General features: G+C 45.8%; 2 protein-coding genes and 1 long non-coding RNA gene across 5 annotated transcripts; 2 read left to right on the top strand and 1 right to left on the bottom strand.

Annotated features, from left to right (window-relative positions):
- The first annotated feature begins 651 nt into the window (after positions 1-651).
- Positions 652-9250, top strand: ttyh3a (tweety family member 3a). Of its 3 annotated transcripts, none has more exons than XM_085934072.1 (14): positions 652-976; positions 1290-1484; positions 2407-2576; positions 3088-3199; positions 3287-3498; positions 3603-3698; positions 3796-3944; positions 4419-4474; positions 4901-4984; positions 5503-5595; positions 5933-6069; positions 6229-6396; positions 6618-6693; positions 7013-8100. In XM_085934072.1, the coding sequence occupies exons 2-14, from the start codon at positions 1359-1361 to the stop codon at positions 7091-7093; spliced, it is 1560 nt and encodes a 519-aa protein (XP_085790198.1). In that variant the 5' UTR covers positions 652-976; positions 1290-1358; the 3' UTR covers positions 7094-8100. The 3 variants fall into 3 exon arrangements, with proteins under 3 accessions (XP_085790198.1, XP_085790197.1, XP_085790196.1); XM_085934071.1 differs by lacking the exon at positions 7013-8100 and adding an exon at positions 8108-9250 and having other exon boundaries at positions 664-976; XM_085934070.1 differs by lacking the exon at positions 7013-8100 and adding an exon at positions 8108-9250 and having other exon boundaries at positions 665-976; positions 6226-6396.
- A 2628-nt stretch (positions 9251-11878) lies between these two features.
- LOC147044179 (uncharacterized) lies at positions 11879-17789 on the top strand. The gene is made up of 3 exons (XR_015068509.1): positions 11879-11926; positions 14342-14492; positions 17414-17789. It is a non-coding gene; the product is annotated as an uncharacterized LOC147044179 (long non-coding RNA).
- On the bottom strand, positions 12646-19103 carry lfng (LFNG O-fucosylpeptide 3-beta-N-acetylglucosaminyltransferase). Its single transcript, XM_085934073.1, has 8 exons — positions 18594-19103; positions 15156-15204; positions 14951-15053; positions 14721-14874; positions 14553-14638; positions 14306-14471; positions 13998-14083; positions 12646-13909 (listed from the first exon to the last, which is right to left on the bottom strand). Exons 1-8 carry the CDS (start codon positions 19005-19007, stop codon positions 13843-13845), a joined length of 1125 nt encoding a protein of 374 aa, XP_085790199.1. The 5' UTR covers positions 19008-19103; the 3' UTR covers positions 12646-13842.
- Between the last annotated feature and the right edge of the window lie 381 nt (positions 19104-19484).

Genomic DNA, 19484 nt, shown 5'->3' with positions numbered 1-19484 from the left:
GGTCCGAGGTATGATGTGCATTCCAATTCTTAAGTGAACTGAATCTTTAGAATCAGTTCATTCAAAAGATTTGTTAACGAATCGCCGCCCCCCCCCCCCCCCCACACACACACTGATCCGTTTTTTTTTTTTTTAAATACTTCGATATATAATAATTTAATAATTCATATACACGCCTAAATATTCTTGTCCAATATATCTACTGCAATTTCACATTAGATTGCTTGTTTTGAAATTTACTTTTATTATTTTAATAAACATTCATTCATTTTCTGAACCGCTTTGTCCCCACGGGGGTCGCGGGCGTGCTGGAGCCTATCCCAGCCGTCATCAAGCAGCAGGCGGGGGACACCCTGAACTGGTTGCCAGCCAATCGCAGGGCACACAGAGACGAACAACCATCCGCACTCACACCTAGGGGCAATTTGGAGTGCTCAATCGGCCTACCAAGCATGTCTTTGGGATGTGGGAGGAAACCGGAGTGCCCGGAGAAATCCCACGCAGGCCCGAGGAGAACATGCAAACTCCACACAGGGAGGGCCGGAGGTGGAATCAAACCCGCACCCACCTAACTGTGAGGCGGACGTGCTACCTAGTGCTCCACCGAGCCGCCCGGTTGAAGACGTATGAACTGAAAAAAGAACGACTCCCTTTAGAAAGTGATTCGTTCACTCTCGTTCACTGAAAGAATCCGTTCTTTTGACCGAATCGTTCACTCACGATCCAACACTAAAGACTGCGGTCCAAATCTATGGAAGCTCTGCTCGCCCGCATCTCGAGGCAAACCCATCGCACCGGAATAAAAAGTGCTCGCGACCATCCTCGCAGGCTGTTCTTGTCGACTCTACGACGCAGGATGTAAACAAACAACGGCGCACAATGACGAGAGGAACAAAAGAGACTTGTTTTCTTCAGCTAACCAGCAGCTAAACCGGCTATCATTAGCCGAAATAACTGGGACCACATCGAGAACGTGGTACGAGCACTTTCATCATTTAATTTTCTTGTGTTTGTGTGTGACGACAAACAAACATTCTGTGTTTGACGTCAGTAAGAAGCGGAAGGAAAGTGATTAACTAGTCGCTAGTGATGGCTAGCTTAACTTGGTGATGCTAACAAGCTCTATCTCTAAACTAGTGGTCAGTCGGTGAGAGAACAATAACACCAGCTGCTAAATTATGCATAGATGCTCTGTGGAGGATGCCATTTTGAATGAGCTGGAACCCTTGAATTATTTTTAAACGTCAGCTCGCTTTGATTTTTTTTTTAACCGTATTTTCTCCCAACAGCTTTTTAGGAAGGATCCATTTGCATTCAAGTCAAGCTAAATCTGACCTGGCTTGACTTTTCGATTGGCCATGGCAACTGTGGTTGGTTACACGCCACCGTGGTGGGTCAACCTGCTGCACCGACTTCCACATTTCAACTTCAAATTTGAGCAAACGAGCAGCGACTTCCAGCCGTGGAATCCGAAGTATCAAGAGGTAAAGACGATTATCATGGTTTGGTTGACTATGGATGGACTTGTAGTTCTGATTGAGGATTTAAAGGAATCCTTTGTGACAAATTGGCACCTGTTCTTCTGTTTCACCTTTGAATCTAGTCACCATCTGTTGACTTACTATAACCGTAGAAGACCAGCTGGTAACGATGTAATCTAGGCCAAAGCCACCTTTGATTTGGGCGTTGGTCTTTTAAGATTCAGAATTAGCAAAGTTGTCGATTTTTCAACAGCTCAAAAGCAGTTTGACATGTGAATGTCACAAAGGCATTTGAATTCTAAAGGCCAAAATCATCGCTACTTCAAACACCTCTGTAACAATTTAAGTAATTAATTAGTAAAGTACACAACAATAAACTTCTTTCTCAACAATAATGTAACATTTGCTTTCAGAGGAAATCAATATGCTGAGAAAAATTCAAGTTGTACTCTGAAAGTATTTTTTAACCAGGTTTTTTCTAATCTGTTGTTTCAGAATGAGACATTTAGTCTTCAGTTGCACATACTTCCCTTTTTTTTTTTTTTTTTTTTTTAAAGTGTTATTCAGATCTCGATTCCCAATTCGTTTAAAACAGGAAGACACTACCCAGACATGCGTCATCATCTTATTGTCTTTGTACTGACAATCATAGAGTGAGTAATCTCAACGGTACACTCGAGAGCTTTTGTTTAGCTTTGCACATCTGCCAGTTTCCAATGGAAGTGGTATTTGAAGTCAGTTTCCTGAGTTGGCACCTTTCGGCTTTGCTGCCTAAGGTGTCTTTCAAATTAGCATTAGCGATTGTTGCTAGCAAATTTCTAACCATACAAAACATGGATGAAATGTAAAGCAGCGTCTCACTTGGCTAGTCCATTATCCCGACATTGCCGATTTTTAATGGCATCCATTACTCTCCTCCCGACAGTCTATTCTGTTACTGGGAGGTGTGGCGCTGGCCTGTCTGACTTTGGACTTGCTGTTCCTGCTCTTCTACTCCATTTGGCTGTGCTGCCGGCGTACCAAAAACCGGGAGCAACCATCAGCTGACTGCTGCTGCACCTCCTGGTGCGTCGTCATCGCCACACTCGTGTGCAGGTGAGCCCAAACATCGGAACAAAACACGACACCCACGATGATGTCAATATTTTGTTAGTGCTTTTCGTTTTGGCCCAAACGCCGGCCTGACCATCTGGACTTGCGTTGTCGAGCATTTGTTTCCTGTTATCCCTCCGTATGTTGACGTGCCGCTTGAGAGCCATCGCAGTTAATTCAGCGCAGCACAAAAAATGGTTTTAGGAGCTTGGTTAGAACATTGAATGCATCATAAGCGTTCTCTCGTTCTTTATCGGATCTGATAACCCAGCCAGAGTTTGTCAGGAAGGAGGCCTTCGGGGCGTACATACATAAGAGCCTGTTTCTGCCGTGTTGTCATGGTTCCATGTGGGTTCTGTAGACGTCAGAACTGACTGGGTTAATGTGAGGTTCACACGCACCCCCACTGGCTCGCTCTCGTCCCCTCCATTTGTCTTTATAAGCAAATCCCCCCCCAGGCTGAGCCCTTCTCACCACGCTGTTTCTCCTCCCTCTTCCTTCTTGGCTTTGTCAGCGCGGGCATTGCCATAGGTTTCTATGGCAACGGCGAGACTTGCGACGGAGTGAATCGTCTGACTTATTCCCTGCGCCACGCAAATCACACAATCGCTGGAATGCACACGCTGGTGAGACCTGAGTTTGAAATTATTGATGAAACATGGCCACAAGACTTTCTGCGCCTTCCCCTCATCCCCCTTCCTGGTCGGACGCAGGTGTTCGACAGCGCGTCCTCACTGAACAGGCTAGCAAGTGAAAACCTGAAGACGCTCGAGGGCCAGTACTCCGGGGACAAGAACGACTTGTCCACCATCCAAATTATGCAAGGCCAGATGGACGAGCTGGTCAGACAGATGGCGTCCATCCCCTTCGGCGGTTTCTCTCTGGAGGCGCTGGCTGTTAAGATTGAGCTGTTCGACTGGTACAGGTGAGCAGCTCCAGAACCAACAGGACCTTCTGTGGGTCGATTTCTGTCTAAAGAGCACTTGTTTGATTATTATTAGTGATCCCTTTTTTGTTTGGTCCTCACAGGTGGGTGGGCTATCTCTGTCTGCTGCTACTGGATGTCCTCATTTGTCTTCTGGTGCTGTTGGGCCTCATTCGCAACTCCAAGGAAACGCTCTTTGGGTGAGCGGCGCCGCATTATTTGCAAATCGCGATGAGTTGAGGCTGGCGAAAGGGTCGTTTTTCACTGAAATCTAATAGTTTGACGTTATGCTTTTAGCGTGTGCTTGTTGGCGGTTGTGGCTCTGGTGGTCAGCTGGTCCTCACTGGCGCTGGACTTGGCTGTCTCTGTGTCCTCCAGCGACTTGTGCGTGGCTCCAGACGCATTCATCACCCAAGTGGCCAACGAGCATGGAGTCACCAATCAAGGTATTAAGTTGTGTTCTCAATTTCTTTTCCTCACTGTGATCACTAAACGTTCCCTGCTACCGGTTTGTAAAGGGAGGGCCAAATCTCCGCCCCCCTCCCCTTGCCGCTCTCAATAGTGTGATTATTGTGCAGCAGTGAGACGGCATTGTTCTAAAGAACAAGCCTTGTCCGACACTCCTAAAAAGCTTCTGAGAGTGGCTGCCAGCAGTGTCACAGGGCAACGGGGCGCCTTTTTACGCCAAATCGACACTACTATGCCACTGCTCGTTTTCGCAATTGCCTGGCATTCTTGTGAAAAGCCGGGTTTTCTCGAGAGCGCGGTGCAGAGTGGGTGAGGCGAGTCGTGTGCGTATTAAAACGAGCCTCAAAGGCCAAAAACTGCTGGAAATGGACCTTTTATTTTTGGGCTGCATTACACAACTAGTGTCAATATTTTCAAGCTAAATTGGTTTCATCTGTCTGTTTGATCCACAGAAATCCTCAACTACTACCTTAGTTGCAGTTTGGAGCTCCGCAACCCCTTCCAGCAGGTTTGTTGCTTCCAACAAACAAACAAATAAGATTGTCCCACGTTTTACTGACGTCACTGAAAATCCCGCAGACGCAGCATCAAAAAACAAAAAGCATTTTTCTCTTCCATGTGGGAATTTGGTGGGGCACGAGTCACCCCAATACACAAGTACAATCATCCCATTTTGCAGAATTTGCCTTGTCTTGCTCGGACTTGCAAGGCAAAGATGGAAAATGGGCCGTCCCATCTGCAACAAATCTATACTTTGACCGCATGAATAAATAAAAGCCTTTTGAGTGCTAATAGGCAACAATGCTTGAGGGATAGAAAAGAAAAAAGCCTTGTCCGTGTAGAACCTGTGATATGACTCACTATCAATGGGGGGGGGGCAGCACAAAATATATAAATAAATAACTAAAAGTATGATTCAATGTTTTTTTTCCAGAAACTGTCCGCCAGCCACAAAACACTCGTTGAAATGCAGAACAACTTGCAGAGACTTCTGAAATCGGCCTCCGCGGAATCTCTGGTACGAGTCTGTCAAACTGCCGGTTCGGCTGGACAGCAGCGGCCATGTTGCGGCTTGTTGTTTGTCATTTTAGATGGTGAAGTGCAGTGCGTGTGCTGACTCCCCACCTGTGTGGGGCGGGACGGGGGGGTCGCATTATGTCCATTTAGCTACATTAGCCATTTGCTCAATACAGGCCCACGTTATTGTCCAGACAGGCACAAAGTGGGGCTCGTTTCAGACTGCATAGAAATTTGCTGAGCTGGCCCAAGCGTTTGTGAGAGGCAAACAAAAATATTTGAGACTGGAAGAAGAGTTGTGAGCTTTATGTCACCAGAGCCTCAATTACATTTACAAGTGGCAGTGTAATATTAAACACCAGTAATATTTGCACCAGTGTTTTTCTTTTCTCAGCCTTTTGCTTGCTGGCTTAATGCTGATGCTAACACATAATGGGAAAGGCTGGCATTAGCATTGAGGCGCTGACGGCCAATATGATATATTCATCCTTCATCCCCTTCTATTCTAATTATTTCCAGGCAAATTTAAAGCAGATCCAGGAGATACTGAAGAATGGAGAGATTCACCTTCATCAGCTCACTGCCTTGGTGGACTGCCGCAGTCTGCACTTGGTGAGTGAGCCGCGATAGCACAGAAGACTTGGAGACGGGTTGGGGCGGTTGTCACTGATGTGTTGTGACATCAGTTCCGCAGCAGCTCCAGTCATATAAAGCCACCTTTCTTCCCTGCTTGCGCAGCTGACTCCGCTTGTCCTAACTCTGGACTTCCTGTCCAACCGAAAGCGGCCCGACGATGAGGAATCGCTCTGTTGCGTCCACATTCCGAGTGCATACAAATATTCCGCCTGCGCGCCCGCCCGCCGCATTACCAAGAACTGCTGCCTCACCCCGAGGTGATGGTTTCAGTCTGTTGCACTCCGGTGAAATTGTCGTGGCTTGATCTCGGCAGGACTACGTGCAGGCCGCGACGGGCGTGTGCTACGACGGACTGGAGGGCTTCATCTACCTGATGCTCTTCTCCTTTGTGACGGCCCTTATGTTCACCGCCATCCTTTGCAGCCTGCCTCACGCCTGGTCCAAGATGCGGTACCGCTTCTTCCAGACAAAATTTCTCAAATATTTTAAATGGATATTTTTACCCCGTGTCCACAGGAAGGCATTGATCAAGTCAATGAGTTTCTTCTCTTTCGAGTGGGGCAGCGGCTCCCTCTAGTGGCATCTCACGGTGTCTTCCATTTCTAGCAGGGCGGATGAGGATGGCGACTCAATGGGCCGGGGCGGCAGGCAGAACCAGGACAACCTGTACCGCGTTCATATGCCCAGCCTTTACAGCTGCGGCAGCAGCTACGGCAGCGAGACGTCCATCCCCGCCGCCGCGCACACTGTTAGCAACGCACCTTTGACAGAGTACATGTACGTAATGCTTTGGGGTCTAAAGTGTGACCCCCCCCCCTTGTTTAAAGCGAACAAATGAAAAGTATCAGGCAGAGATGGCGTTCGTGCAACTGTTGCTCTCAAGCAAAAACTGTGATGGGTCGATTAGCACTGTGTTTAAAAAAAAAAAAAAAAAACTGCAAATCCTTTTTTCTTTTTTTTTTCCAGATTTTTTGACCTCACTGCTTTTCCTCCCACAGGGCTCAAAACGCCAACTTCCCCAACTCCCGTGCTGAAAACACCCCCTTGATTGGACAAGAGTCTCCCCCACCCTCGGTGAGTTCAAACCGCCAAATGGCCTTTAGTTGCGTTCCCACCAAGCCCCGTGGTTCGACCTCGAAGCGTTAAAAAAAAACCTGACAATAGAAAAGTGGCTGCCAACCAGAAGGGTCATTTATTTTGCCACATTTAGTGCAACGAGAATGAATTATTTCGAGCAACATATCTAGGCCTCCCTTCCTAACAGCACCTTCAATCTAAAAACCTCAAAAAGCCCCTCCCTCCTCCGTGCCTGACCTGAACACGGCTTCACATTTCTTCTCTACACTCTTCTTGTCATCTTCTCTCCCGCTCCCTCCCTCGCCAATCCGTCCAGTTGTATTTGACTCCCGCTCACACTAACAGCGGCCACAGCTGGCAACTAAAGCCTTCGGACAGCTCCAGATCGTTTTGGTAACCTCGTCTGCTATGCTAACAGGTACACGATATGCCCCTCATTCCCGCCCTACCCCGAAACCTGGCTCAACTTCTCAGTGTGCCCCCCCCCCCGATGTTTGTTGCCTGTGGCCCCTATTCCCCCCCATAGGCTGCATGTTTCCCTCCCGAATGCGAGAAATGTCCATGTGGATTGTCTTTTTTTTTAATCCACGCTGTAGATTTTTATCAATGTGAGACAAATTGTGGCATTAGCAAAATGGGGTCGACATTATAAAAATCCTCCGATAATACTATAAATTCTTCGGAACACTTAAAACACTCGTTTATTTAATTTTATTTTTTTATTCCTTACCAGTTTAGGATACCACCAAAATGTATTTACTCCAGTCGTTCAGTTTATAATGTGAAGCGGATCTTCCTTTCAATCAACATGCATATTTTGAACCGAGTGACTTTAAAAAAAAAAAATGAAGGCCACAATATTCAAATTTACTGAGAGGTAAGTAATGTAAACTGACTTCTGTTGGCGCTAAAGAGGCACTGGTGCACTTCTGAAATGAGGAAATAAAAGCTTGCTTGCATCTTTAAATGTTGAAGAATGACTTAGATGAAAATAGCATGACCCTATTTCTTTTGTATTTCAAACATTCCCCAGGTATCTTAAAATCATGTCTGTCACGCTGTTGACTGCTGTGTTTGGATCAGTAGTCTCCGGTAGTGTTTCCCAACCTTTATTGGGCCAGGCATCCTAAAAAAAATAAATAAAAATAAAAAACCCTGCTGATCCCTCACCTTGGTTGGGAATCACTGGCCTAACTCCCCTCCCTGCTGTTTAGCTTGAAGAGTCACCAGCCATATGACGGGTGCTGCATGTGCAACCCCAGTCTCCCCTCCCTACCTTTTCTGCTCACCGTAAAGAACCGTGCTACACGGGAATAACCTCGTTGTTTGATGATTCATTTCTTTCTTTTGTCCTTTTTTTTTTTTTTTTTTCTGTCGGGTCACGTTTTCCAATTTGCTTTTCCACTCACAGTACACCTCCAGCATGCGGGCAAAGTACCTTGCTAACAGGCGGCCAGATCCCAACATCCCCGCATCAATATAGCCGGAAGCTGAACCAAATGGCCACTTCGTCTTTAAGGCAGCACCCCCTACCACTTTTATTATTATCTTACTTTTGGAAAGATCTTTTGGAACACTTCTCACCTTTTGATCCAGAATCTTACCGTCACATAAGCAAGAACTGATCAAGACACAAGGAGGATTTTTCTTTTTTTTTTGCTACCTGAAGTGAAGACCTTTCCATTTGAGTGTCTTTGCTACCTTTGTCTTAACTCCGGTGTTTGGGACCAGTCGTCGCGCACGAGTGCAAGTCTTACGAGCTTTACAATTGTTGGAAGTCGTCCTACAGCACTCGGAAACTGCCAAGCTGTGAATTTGGATGAGTCAATGAGCTGGCAACGAGAAAAAGGGGAGCAAACTGTCAATACTTGAGACGTCGGCGTACTACTGGAAAACTTTTCTTGCCATTTCACTCCGTAATTTTTGTTTTCAGATCTGCCAGGCAACCGCTAAGGCAGCTGTCATGATAATAACCGTTAACAGTTTGAAAAGTGTTTTTTTTTTTTTTTTTTTTGTAGTTTCCAACTTTTTTTGCATTGGCAATGCAGTACCTCACAAACAAATGTGTTTTAGCATTTCTAACAAATAGAGGAAGGTGACGAGTTTACGCCCATTTTCCGTCTTATTTTGTTTGTAGGAGAATTTACAGGCAGTGCCAATCGAATGTTTTAAATGTCTTCAGTGAGCCGTTTTTTGTTCTGTTGCCCCCCAATCATGTTTTACGCTTTGTTTTTGTTTGGCCGTCATGTTCTCACTCTTGGTGTGTCATTGCTGGATGATGAACATTTATTGTAAAAGACAAAACGTACTTGTACAGATACCTGACTTTTACATTTTTGTTTTGTTTTGATCTACTTTTGATTTTTAGATTCTGAAGCCAGCACTTAGTGTTGCTTAATTCGTGTCAATATGGTAGCTATTTTCATTTTAAATCAGGAATGTTCTCTGAAGTTGTTTTATACAAAGTTTTAAAAGTATACATGGATGAAAAGAAACAAAACTGCTTATATTGAGCTTGACTGCCGTGTTAAAAATAAAAACAAATTTAATTAGCCTTCCTTGGTGTATTTAAAGGTTTTCATTCCATTATTCTACACTAGATGGCAGCAAAACACCGCGTTGTATCAACCTGCTTCTCTTGGAGGGCGCATGCTTTCAAATGACATTTATCCTAACTCATTACAAGGACCAAATAAGTCAAGGAAGATTTGGATGACCAGCGTTTTGTGACGTCACTGAGCTAAAGCTTTGTCTATTGCCTCCATTGTTAGTGTCTCACTGTAACTTAAAAAAAAAAAGTCCATTTGAAATGTATTAAGCCTCAGTCATATATGACAGTAATCATTTTATGACTTTATTTCTATCCTCTCATGTCTGTTTTGGGGAGACAAAGTAAAAAAAATGTAGTAGCAATGACATCATCTCCACTACTGTTGGTTGTTCTGTTAGTGCTAAGCAAGGCTGTTTACAAAAAAGCAGGGCGGTGGAGGAGGTTGGGGGGGCCGGCAGGGGGTATAATGGCGGGAGGGAGGTTATTATCAGACAGTCGGGATGCAAATGAAATCTCACGCAGTCTCGCCATCGAGGAAATTTAATTACCTTGCTTGTCGCTTGACTAGAGGAATGCGTCACTAAAGCTTTGAGGCGAGGAGCTGAATGACTTGAAGGGGGCCGTTGCAGACACCAGCACCCCACTTGTCCCCTGTCCCACCCCCATGGACACTTCCTGGATCTGTTGGGGTTCTGCCAGCTGCTTGGAACACAGAGGTCCTTCTGACGCCACACTGGACAGCTGCACCGTGAAAAGCATTGAGAGCCACACAAGGCCGCATCTATTTCTATTCAACATGGCCTCCGTCGTCTTGGCTCTGGAGCGTCAAATCACCTCTTTTCCATTCTAATTGAGCTGTCTGGTCATGACCCCCTTTGCTTAGTGCAGCGTCACCATTCAAACAGCAATACAAGACTTGACAATACTAGACTTGTTTTATTGGGTAAGTCATGACATTCCAGTCCAACAGGTGGCAGTGAACCTGAATGTAACGACAAATAGTGTTTAAATTAATTGTTGATTCGCAAATGTTTTTGCAAACTACATAAAAAAAAATATATCTTCAACCTTGTTTTTTTATGCATAATCCTACCAATTCATTTCATTTGTAACCACTGCAGCGCCCTCTGCTGGTCCTGGCACGTCATTGTCCCACTTGAGCCCAGTTTGAGAAGACGTGCCCTCTCAAGTTGCATGAGGTCAACACATAAAATTTTTTTCCATCTTGCTCCCCAAGTAAGTAGACAAGACTTTTTCAAATTCCTTAAAATTTGTCCAGATCTGTACCACATCTGCAAATTTTTGTGGAAATTGTTCTATTGTCACTATTTTTAGTCTTGGAAATGATTGACGGGCTCAAATCAATTAGGCAAATGCAAATGACTCTCACTTGAACGTCTGCTGCTTTGTTGCTTCAGTGTGTACCAGAGTGTGTGAGTGAGTGTGTGTTCTCAAAGAGGCAGCTGTGTCCTGGATGACTTTTTGGAGAGGCGTTTGGGGGGGGGGGGTGGCTAGTGGGTGTCACGTTATTCACAGCTCGCCTCCTCTTTTATACGTGTCAACCACACCAGTCAAGGCGCAGGCATCCGATGAAAGATTTATGGCGCTGACCACTTAGCCCAGAAAGAGAAAGCGGGAACGTCTGGAATCTCATTGGGATGTTGCTTGGCTCTCAAAAGCTTCTCTTTATCGAATTTAATCACATTGTCTGTGTCCGCAGAGCTGGTACACAAAAAGAAGAACGTAAAGCAAAACATGCAGTGGTAAATTCTATTTAGCTTCATGCTAACAACGCAAAACACCAAAGACTGGCTAACGAATAGCATCGAAAAAAAATCTTTCGGGGGAGAAAAACTCTCCAAGTGCTCTTCAGGCTGGCTTGTGGCCTCTCCAAAGTTCCATGGCTGACATGTGATAGGGGGATTAGGCTCTTGGAGAGGGATCAAGGTCTCTGCCAGTTGCTGTGCCATGTCTGCCGAGGGCCGACACCGGGTCTGAGCCGGTGGACAAAGGACCCGCTTAGTTGGACGCCGTGGAGGGAAGCCACAAAGACAACGAACGAGGGAGCGACCGCTGTTTGCATAACTCTTCACCCCCCTCCCTCTTAATTTGGCCCATTTTACCTGCTGAGGCCTCCGCTGTTTTTGCACTTTGATTGTAAGCGGGATTTTAGAGCTGACAGACTTCACGGACACCTCGTGGGAGGCACAAATGCGGTTGTGTTGTCGTCGATAAGGTGCAAACGACTTTGTCGCCTTGTTCAATGTCCTTCCGTCGTTGCAGCTCGAGTGAACCTTTTCTTATCCCCTCCGACAATCTTAGACATTGTTCGTGTTGAATATTTAAAGGCAAAAATCTTTTAGAGTTCCTCGTGAATCATTTATTTCGATGTGAACTCTCTTTGTCCTAATAATGATGTGATTGTGTGGGGGAGAAAAAAAAAGTAAAAACAAATTTTCCCAGTAGCAATAAGAAAATCAACTCATGCATATGAGACAATTTGAGCGACGCAAACATTCCCACCACAAATCATAATCCAAGTTTTTCCCTTGCAGGGGAATTCGGATAACACAGGCGGGAGTCTTTTTGGTCTTGTCTAACAAACATTCATCATCCCCGGACACGTTTGCCGTAAATCTCCTGAGGATGACACGGAATTCTCCAAGCTGTTTGAAAAGGGTGAGTTGTTGACCGTTTCACGCCGCCGCCAAAAGCGTCCCCACTTGTCACTTGGAGGACACAAAAGAGGGGAATGCTTCTTCTATTGTGGGAACATCAGGCACATGCTTGCCACTTTTAACCTTGTGGCTTGTTAGATTTGCAAGTGTTAAATTTGTTACGAGATAAACCCCGCCCCAAACCCTCTTGGCCTCTTTCCCGCATTTCCTCCAAGATTGCAAGCTCCAGTTCATGAACTGAAGGATATTTGTATAATAATCCCCCGGCATCCTTCCCACACAGCCGTCTGTCACATGTATGGAGCAAGCAGTTATTAAACCTAATTACTAGTCTTCGGCGGTAGACCAAAGTTTACTCTTGCAACGATGCGTGTTCCCATGCTCGCCGCCGTAGAACAAGTGGGAGGGGGAGGGGGGTCGGTGGGCGCACGCCACACCGAGAGATGGTTTCTTTTTGAGGGCGCAGGGCAAGATCAGACCTCCCACATCAGAGCCCCGAGTTAACATTCCCGCTTGAGTTCAAAAGTTTCATCTTCAAAATATAGTCGGGGGGTGGAAAATATGCTAGAACCACAATACCAAGAAAACTGAAAAAGACAGCAAGAGGAAAACACAACAAAATTCTTCATGTCGTATTGTCCGAGTCAGCAAAAGAGTGAACACATGAATCGTGTTGGAGGGAAATAAAAAAAAAACCCCCAGCAAATTCCAGATGTTTCTCAGTGGTTATGCACTTTTATTTATTTTTTTGACATTTCGGAACCCTCAATACTGGGTTAGTTAAATATCAGGATCAGATCATAATCCCTGAGACGTCATTAGTGGGAATGAACTGTTCCGACCGCTCCAGATGCTGGAGAATAAAATGTAGAATGACAAAAAAAAAGAAAGCAGACGTAAACAACCGCGTTACATTCGAAAACATTGCTGTACAAAATGGCCGCCAACAAAGGCGCAGTATACAATACCGCGGTCGTCATGTACAGCGTAACCCAATATGGGTCGACTCCATGCAGAGATACTGACGTCGCTCAGGTTAGGTCGTTGCCTCGCAAAACTCGGCAAACAAGACGATGTGACTAACAATCATGTTTTTTGTGCAAGAGTACACATGATTTTTTTTTTTTTTTGCTTCGAGTCTTAAGAGGCGAGTGTCTTTCCGAGAGCGAACATCAGCTCATTTGAAATTCAGCTGTGCAATTTTTAAACAATTCTAAATTATTCAAAGAAAAAAAAAAGCCAGAACAAAAACTCTCCCATTCATTATTTCCCCTCCCGATTGTAACGCATGCAAGGAGCGTATTTATAAATTACGTACAAATGAAGTGAAGAGATTTTGCAGGCATTTTGTTAGTTTGGACACACATCTGAACTCATTCCAGGATGTGTGTGTGTTTTTTTTTTGTTTTTTTTTAAAGAGGTCAAAGTGCTTCATCCTGGTGAGGTCCAGATAAGGCCAGTCAACACTGTTCACGTAAAAGCACAACAAAATCTTCACATGAGAGCGTTTGCCCGGAGTCAAAATGCTTTCCAACTTTTAAAAAGCGCACATTAAAATAGAAAAGTCATCAAATATGGCGTAAAGCTTGCAAAAAAAAAAAAAGGGCGTGGCAATATGAAATACATTCTATGAGAATTGCAAGATACATTTACAAGCAACACACAAAAAGCGCAATTGATTGCCTGCAAACCTTAAAAAAATAAAAATAAAAAAATAAAAACCCGCTCCAAATGGCGGTAGTCCCATAAGCAGCGGGCCGCACAGCAGCCCACTTACACGCCAAAGCCCGCCGTAGCGCTCACTGGAAGAACCCAGCGGCGACGCGGTCTTGACACCGACAAAAGAACGCTGGTCCTCGCCCGCCTTTCAGATACCGAGGCGGAACGCAGGACGAGGATGAAGGAGGAGCGGTCGTCCTAGAAGGCAACCTGGGGCGGACACCACGGGGTATCCGGGTACACCAGGCAGTGCACCGACTTGAACCTGCGACGAGAAAGCAGATCCGCCTTCAGAATCTTTTCTAATCCTAAATCGTATGTGTTAGGAAAGTAGGAAAACAATTGCCTCTTACCTGGATGGATCCTCCTCTACAGAGAAAGCTCCTTTCAAATTAATGATATTGCTCTTGTTTTCAAACATCCCATAGCTGAGAGTGATCTGAGGGTGAGATGAAGGGAGACATGGTTTCATTTGAGCCAACTATCGTCCAAAAACTTTTCAAAGTATTTTTAGTTGTGTGATAACACAGTCTGAACACTAGAAGGAGCTAAGTAAAAGGAGCACATCAATAAGAGACAAAAAAACGCTGACAGAAGCAAAGTGGTATCGGTTGTGTTGTATCGTTGCATTTTTATCAGTACTTTTTTTTTTTGTCCTTACCTGCTTATGGAGCTCCGATCTGGATACTTGTTGCAGGTTCTCCAGGTGAGAATGGAACAAGTTGCTGCGTATGAGCGAGACGCCTAGCACCGACTCGATGATGTAGCCCACGGTGCAGTCGTCGGGCAGACGGATCTTCTCCGCCGTGTTCATAAAATGGCCACCGCTGGAGAGACGCCACACGTAGGTAAGACGTGGATTTTTATACAACTTATTTTTTATGATGTGAATGTAAATTTTGTCTTACCTGGCCCACGGGCTCATCTTGAGTGCCAGACCGCGGCTCACACAGAAGCCAGCCCCCCCAGTAGCAAACCAAAAGTTGACCGGTTTCTGTAACAAGACAGAGAAACGTCTTGGGCATGATTTCAAAACAAAATGATCATTTCAAAACAAAAAGTGGTGGCCTACCCACCATCTTATTATCGCCCAATCTCTCCGTGGCCTCGATAGGCCTATCCAGGCTGGGCTTTCCAATGTACACGTCCTGTGTGTGCTGGTACTGAGCGAGCTGCTTGAGCAGAGCGCGAACGTTGACGTAGTTGTCGTCATCCACGTGACAGAACCACCTGAGTGTCGAATACATGGTGAGACCCCCCCCTCGACTGAACACGTGTGTGTGTGATGTGTGTGTCAATCACTCACTTCTTGCCCGACTCAATGAACTTGTCGTATTCCACGGCCATCTTACACGACAAGGCCTGTCGGCTGTGAGCGGCCGAGCAGTTGGTGTTGATGGCGTGACTCCCTGCGGCCAAATATAAATAACAGTTATGGCATGCAGCCCCTCAATAGCCCCCCCCCCTCCCCTTGTGCAACAAGTAAAATATTCCCAGATGGAATGTCTCACCAATTTTCCTTTTGAGGTCTTCGTCCTCACCGTCTGTAAAGATGTATGTCTGCAGACAAACAAGAGAAAATACACATTCGAATTAGCCGTTGTATGCGGGTCAAAGGTCACAACATGAGGTACACCTGCACAAGATACTGTGCTGTTTGATAAATATTTTTGTAATCTCTTTGTAAACATTTCATACAACTGTGGTGGTGCATGTGTACCCCAATGTCGTGCCTCCATAATGGCTTTTGCGTCTTCTCCTTTATCACAAGTGGAGTGATTAGCATCATTCAGCGACACTTTAAAACAGCCAGACGCTCTCATAAAGGTCCTTTTGTGCCGCTTTCCACTCACTCCATGGTAACCGCACAGCCGGCCCCCGGAGCATCCCGGATGACGGAACATGAAAGGTGGAGGCGGACCAATCCGACCGCCCCGTCATCCATCCCTATTGGTTATCTCATTCATCGCAAGCCAAGTGTTATCTCATATATGACCGCAGGTGTGGAAAAAAAACAAACTGTTGTGTGGCGGCAGGTGGTGGCCAACAGTTGAGGTGTTTACTTTTCAGGTGAGCCGCCACCTGCCGAGCAGCACGCCGCCGTTTTCTGGCGCCACGTGCCTCTGCACGCCCTTTTCAAGGTGTGTGAGTCACATATTGTTGCTGGAATGTGTTGATGCAGATCCATCTATTCATTTTCAATCGTACTTGTTGGATGTATCGAAGGCAGCCGATACTTGTCACGGATACTTAAGGCACCGTCTTGTAGCTGTTTTACCATCAGGATTGTTTTTTTTTTTTTTTTTTAAATATATGTATGTTGATAATAATGCTTAGATTGCATTATTGGTATGGGCACCTCTCATCTAAGCCTTGACCCCCTTTCTACGACCTTCTCCCGGCACAATGAGAGACGTCTGGCGTTGTTTGTGCGGCAAACTCGCTAAGCGCACCGCCATGAGACTTTATTTGTTCAGCCACACAGAGCAGACGGCCGGATGACGGCGCCGCGATAGGCGAGCTCATGGCAGGTGGCGAGGCCGGAAAGCGGGGGGTTGGGATCCCAGTGTTGATTAGTCAATCAAAAACTATGCGTCCATTCCCCACCCCCCCCCCCCCCCCCCCTCCCTCCCTCTCCCCTTCTGCTGAGAAGAGAACAATGCTGTGAGTTTTCATGCCGGGTAAAAGTCTCCACTGGGTAAATCCTCAACATGTTTGCCTGAATTTGCATACAGCTGCGGGAGTTAACTCCCAATCCGAGAGTCCGCACGCCGCACCCCCCCCCCCCCCCCCTCGCCCCCACTGTCTTTGTTTTGAAACTGACAAGGAGACGCGCCGTTACTTTCACTGCATGCAAATCAAGTGTGTGTGTGAAGCGGAGATAAGAGAAAAGGGTTCGAGAAGAGGGGGTGTGCTTGAAACCACAGGAAGGCTTGGCGTGCCCCCCCCCCCCCTCTGTCTGAATTGAACGCGCGTGGTGCCTGCATGGCTGCCTCCAGCTCCACAGGAAGGAAATGCACCAGCGGGCACTCTTCCCTCTATTCACCACCACCCGCCCCTCATGTACCCCTGACTCGATTGTACAAACTTACGCAAGCATTCTTGGAAAAAAAAAAAAAAGTCACACTCTCCCTTTTATCGAGGTCCACCCATTTCCACTTTAAGTACCCATTGTTGCCTTACTATTATCATTGTACATTGTTATATTGTTCTCTATCAGGCTGAGAACCATATCTGGTGAGCCCAATTGGGTTATAATGAAAAATAAAATATTTGGTAGTACATGAAACTATTTTTTGTTTTTAAATAATATGATTGTGCTATATACTGAGAATGTTTAGAAAATATGTAAAAATGTATGTATTTCAAAATATTTTTGTAAGACTTAAAATATAGACAGTTCATATTTAAAAAAAATTGAAATTATATAAATGAGTATATTAAAGCTGACAGTTTTATGTTCATGTTTTAAATTAAAAACAAATATTTATTGAAAATAATAAAAGGATTTAAGCATTTAAAATATGAATACATTTATACCCCGTATAGTATTTTTTCAATACTCTTCAAAAATAGTAAAAAAATATGCTTCAAGACATAATAGTATAATTTAAAAAATTGAAAATTCAAAATGGAAAAAAAAAAAAAGGAGGATGACACAAATTCCGAGGCATTGTAAAATATTCTCGAATTCTTCTGGGCTTATAAAAGCTCATTAGGGTTTGTTGCATGTGATGCTAACCAGTTGCACTTTGCCCCCAACTGCCAGATGACAAGACCAGGCGCCATTGTGTCGGAAGACAATCTACATGCAAGTAAAGGACCAAGACATCCCACTCTGAACAGAAATAAACACCCGGCAGCATTAAAGAAGCACAGATGCCATGGCGATGCCGCAGATGTTCACCAGCTGAGCGTGAGAACGAGCGGCGACGGCCATATGCAAGCGGTGGGAACCGGGAGCATCATATGGCCACCATTAGGGGGACGTCCTTTGTTCTGACCACCTGGTGCACCCTCCCAACAATGGAAACTCCCTCTTGCATTGTGGCCTCGGCACTTGCCAGCTGCCTTCCAGGACAGCTTTGACTCATGCCGCTGAGAAAGATTTCACCCCTTGCAGTCATTAGCAGCAATTTGGACACTGGGAGGACTTTAGAGATGGCCCAGTTAGAGCCCAGACCTAAAATCAAATGGAAATCTGTTGGGGGGGGGGGGGGGGGGGGGGGGGGGTCTGTGAGCCAACGTGACACTCCTGTCTGCAGGATGTAATCACTTTGACCGGACATCTTTGTGGAGTCGCATTTTCACACACTTGGCAAGATGGAAACCCCTTTTGTCCCCCGAGCATCCCCTCGAAGACGAAGCCCCCCCCGTCCCTTCGTTCAAGCTTGACCCAGACTCGGGCTCTCTCTGGGGTTCCCATGGAAAGAGCGAGGGGAGATGAGCCGCTGGGAAGCTTTTCTTCAGCCCCCACCTCCGTCCCAAAAAGACCGGCTTTGTTCCTACGAAAGAGGGGGGGGGGGGACAAGGCGCTTGGAGAGTCGACGCTTGCCGCCGAGGCATCCATTGCGATCGCTGGGGGCATTCACAAGGGACACCTCAAAAAGAGGAGGCATAATAGAGAGAGTGCAGGGGGGGGGGGGGGGGGGGGCATAGGGGGAGTCCGCTTGCTTGAAAGTGCTCACTTCGTTCTCAGGCACATCACTTAGAAGAGGATAAAAACTGACATATGCAGGATGGGGGGGGGTACTTCATTGTCACTTGTGAGAGCCATAAAAAATATAAGTAGCTATCTTTCATTGTGTAACAACAAACCAAGCAAGGCAGAAGATCCCCAAAACAAAAAAAGAATGTAGCTTTGTTCATCAAATCCCCAAATTTGCTGGAAATGAGTCACTTCACTCATTGTGCGTTATTATTGCCATCATTAAAGTTCACGTATGTACCTGTTGCATGTTCCTAGAAATCCAAGTGTCCAGAAGCAGGTTGAGTCTGGACTGGTGGAACTTTTTGGTGGTCTTCACCGCGATGAACAGGTCATCGGATCTGATGTCCTCTGCAGGCGGGGATGTCGCGTCACCGGCGGAGGCAGAGGAGCCTGCGGCGGGCTTTTGCACCTCCCTGCGACCGCGGCTCAACTTGCCGAAATATACCGAGAATCCCTTCTGGCCGCCGTCTTCCGCCACCGCCGACCCGTCCCTTCCTTCAATCCCGGGTAGCGACAGAGTGTCCGCCTGGCCGGTGCTCTCCACGACCACTTGAGCTCCGTGATGCCGCACGGCGACCAACAGCATCAGCAGGCAGAGAACCGCCGCGGTGCTAACGCAGACGGCCGTTTTCTTCCCGTTGTTCTTCAACATGGTAAAAATTAAAACGTAAAACTAAAGCAGCCGACCTCCAAAGCAAAGTCCATATGGGAACGTTTTTAGAAATTAAAATAAAAGAGTGCTAAGAGATCCGGCACCGCAGATTTCTGACGCGCGACTGACGACGACGTCATGAGGGGAAATTTATAAGGTTCCTCTGTGGCCACGCCCACTGGGATGTCCTTGACAGCAGCGAGATTTAAATAAATAGTTGGTGTTCTTAAAAGTTTTTGGTCGACAGACAAAGATGGCGAGTACATAACAAATCTGTTTTTGGCAGAAAAATCTACCTAAGTACAGTAACAAATTATTTTGACATCAATTAAACAACTACCTTGTGTATGAAAATTGCAAAATCATTTTTTAATCAAATTTAGTTTTTGAGGGGAAAAAAAGGATAAAGCCAAAACTAAGATTTGAATTGCCAAACTTCAGAAACGTGAGGCAGATGATCAAACCACTACACCAACA

Source organism: Syngnathus leptorhynchus, chromosome 16 (assembly GCF_054491065.1).
Source record: "Syngnathus leptorhynchus isolate UIUO chromosome 16, UIUO_Slep, whole genome shotgun sequence".
NCBI classification, from domain to species: Eukaryota; Metazoa; Chordata; class Actinopteri; order Syngnathiformes; family Syngnathidae; genus Syngnathus; species Syngnathus leptorhynchus.
The sequence above is the reverse complement of the archived record's forward strand: the minus strand, read 5'-3'. Positions and strand labels throughout refer to the sequence as shown.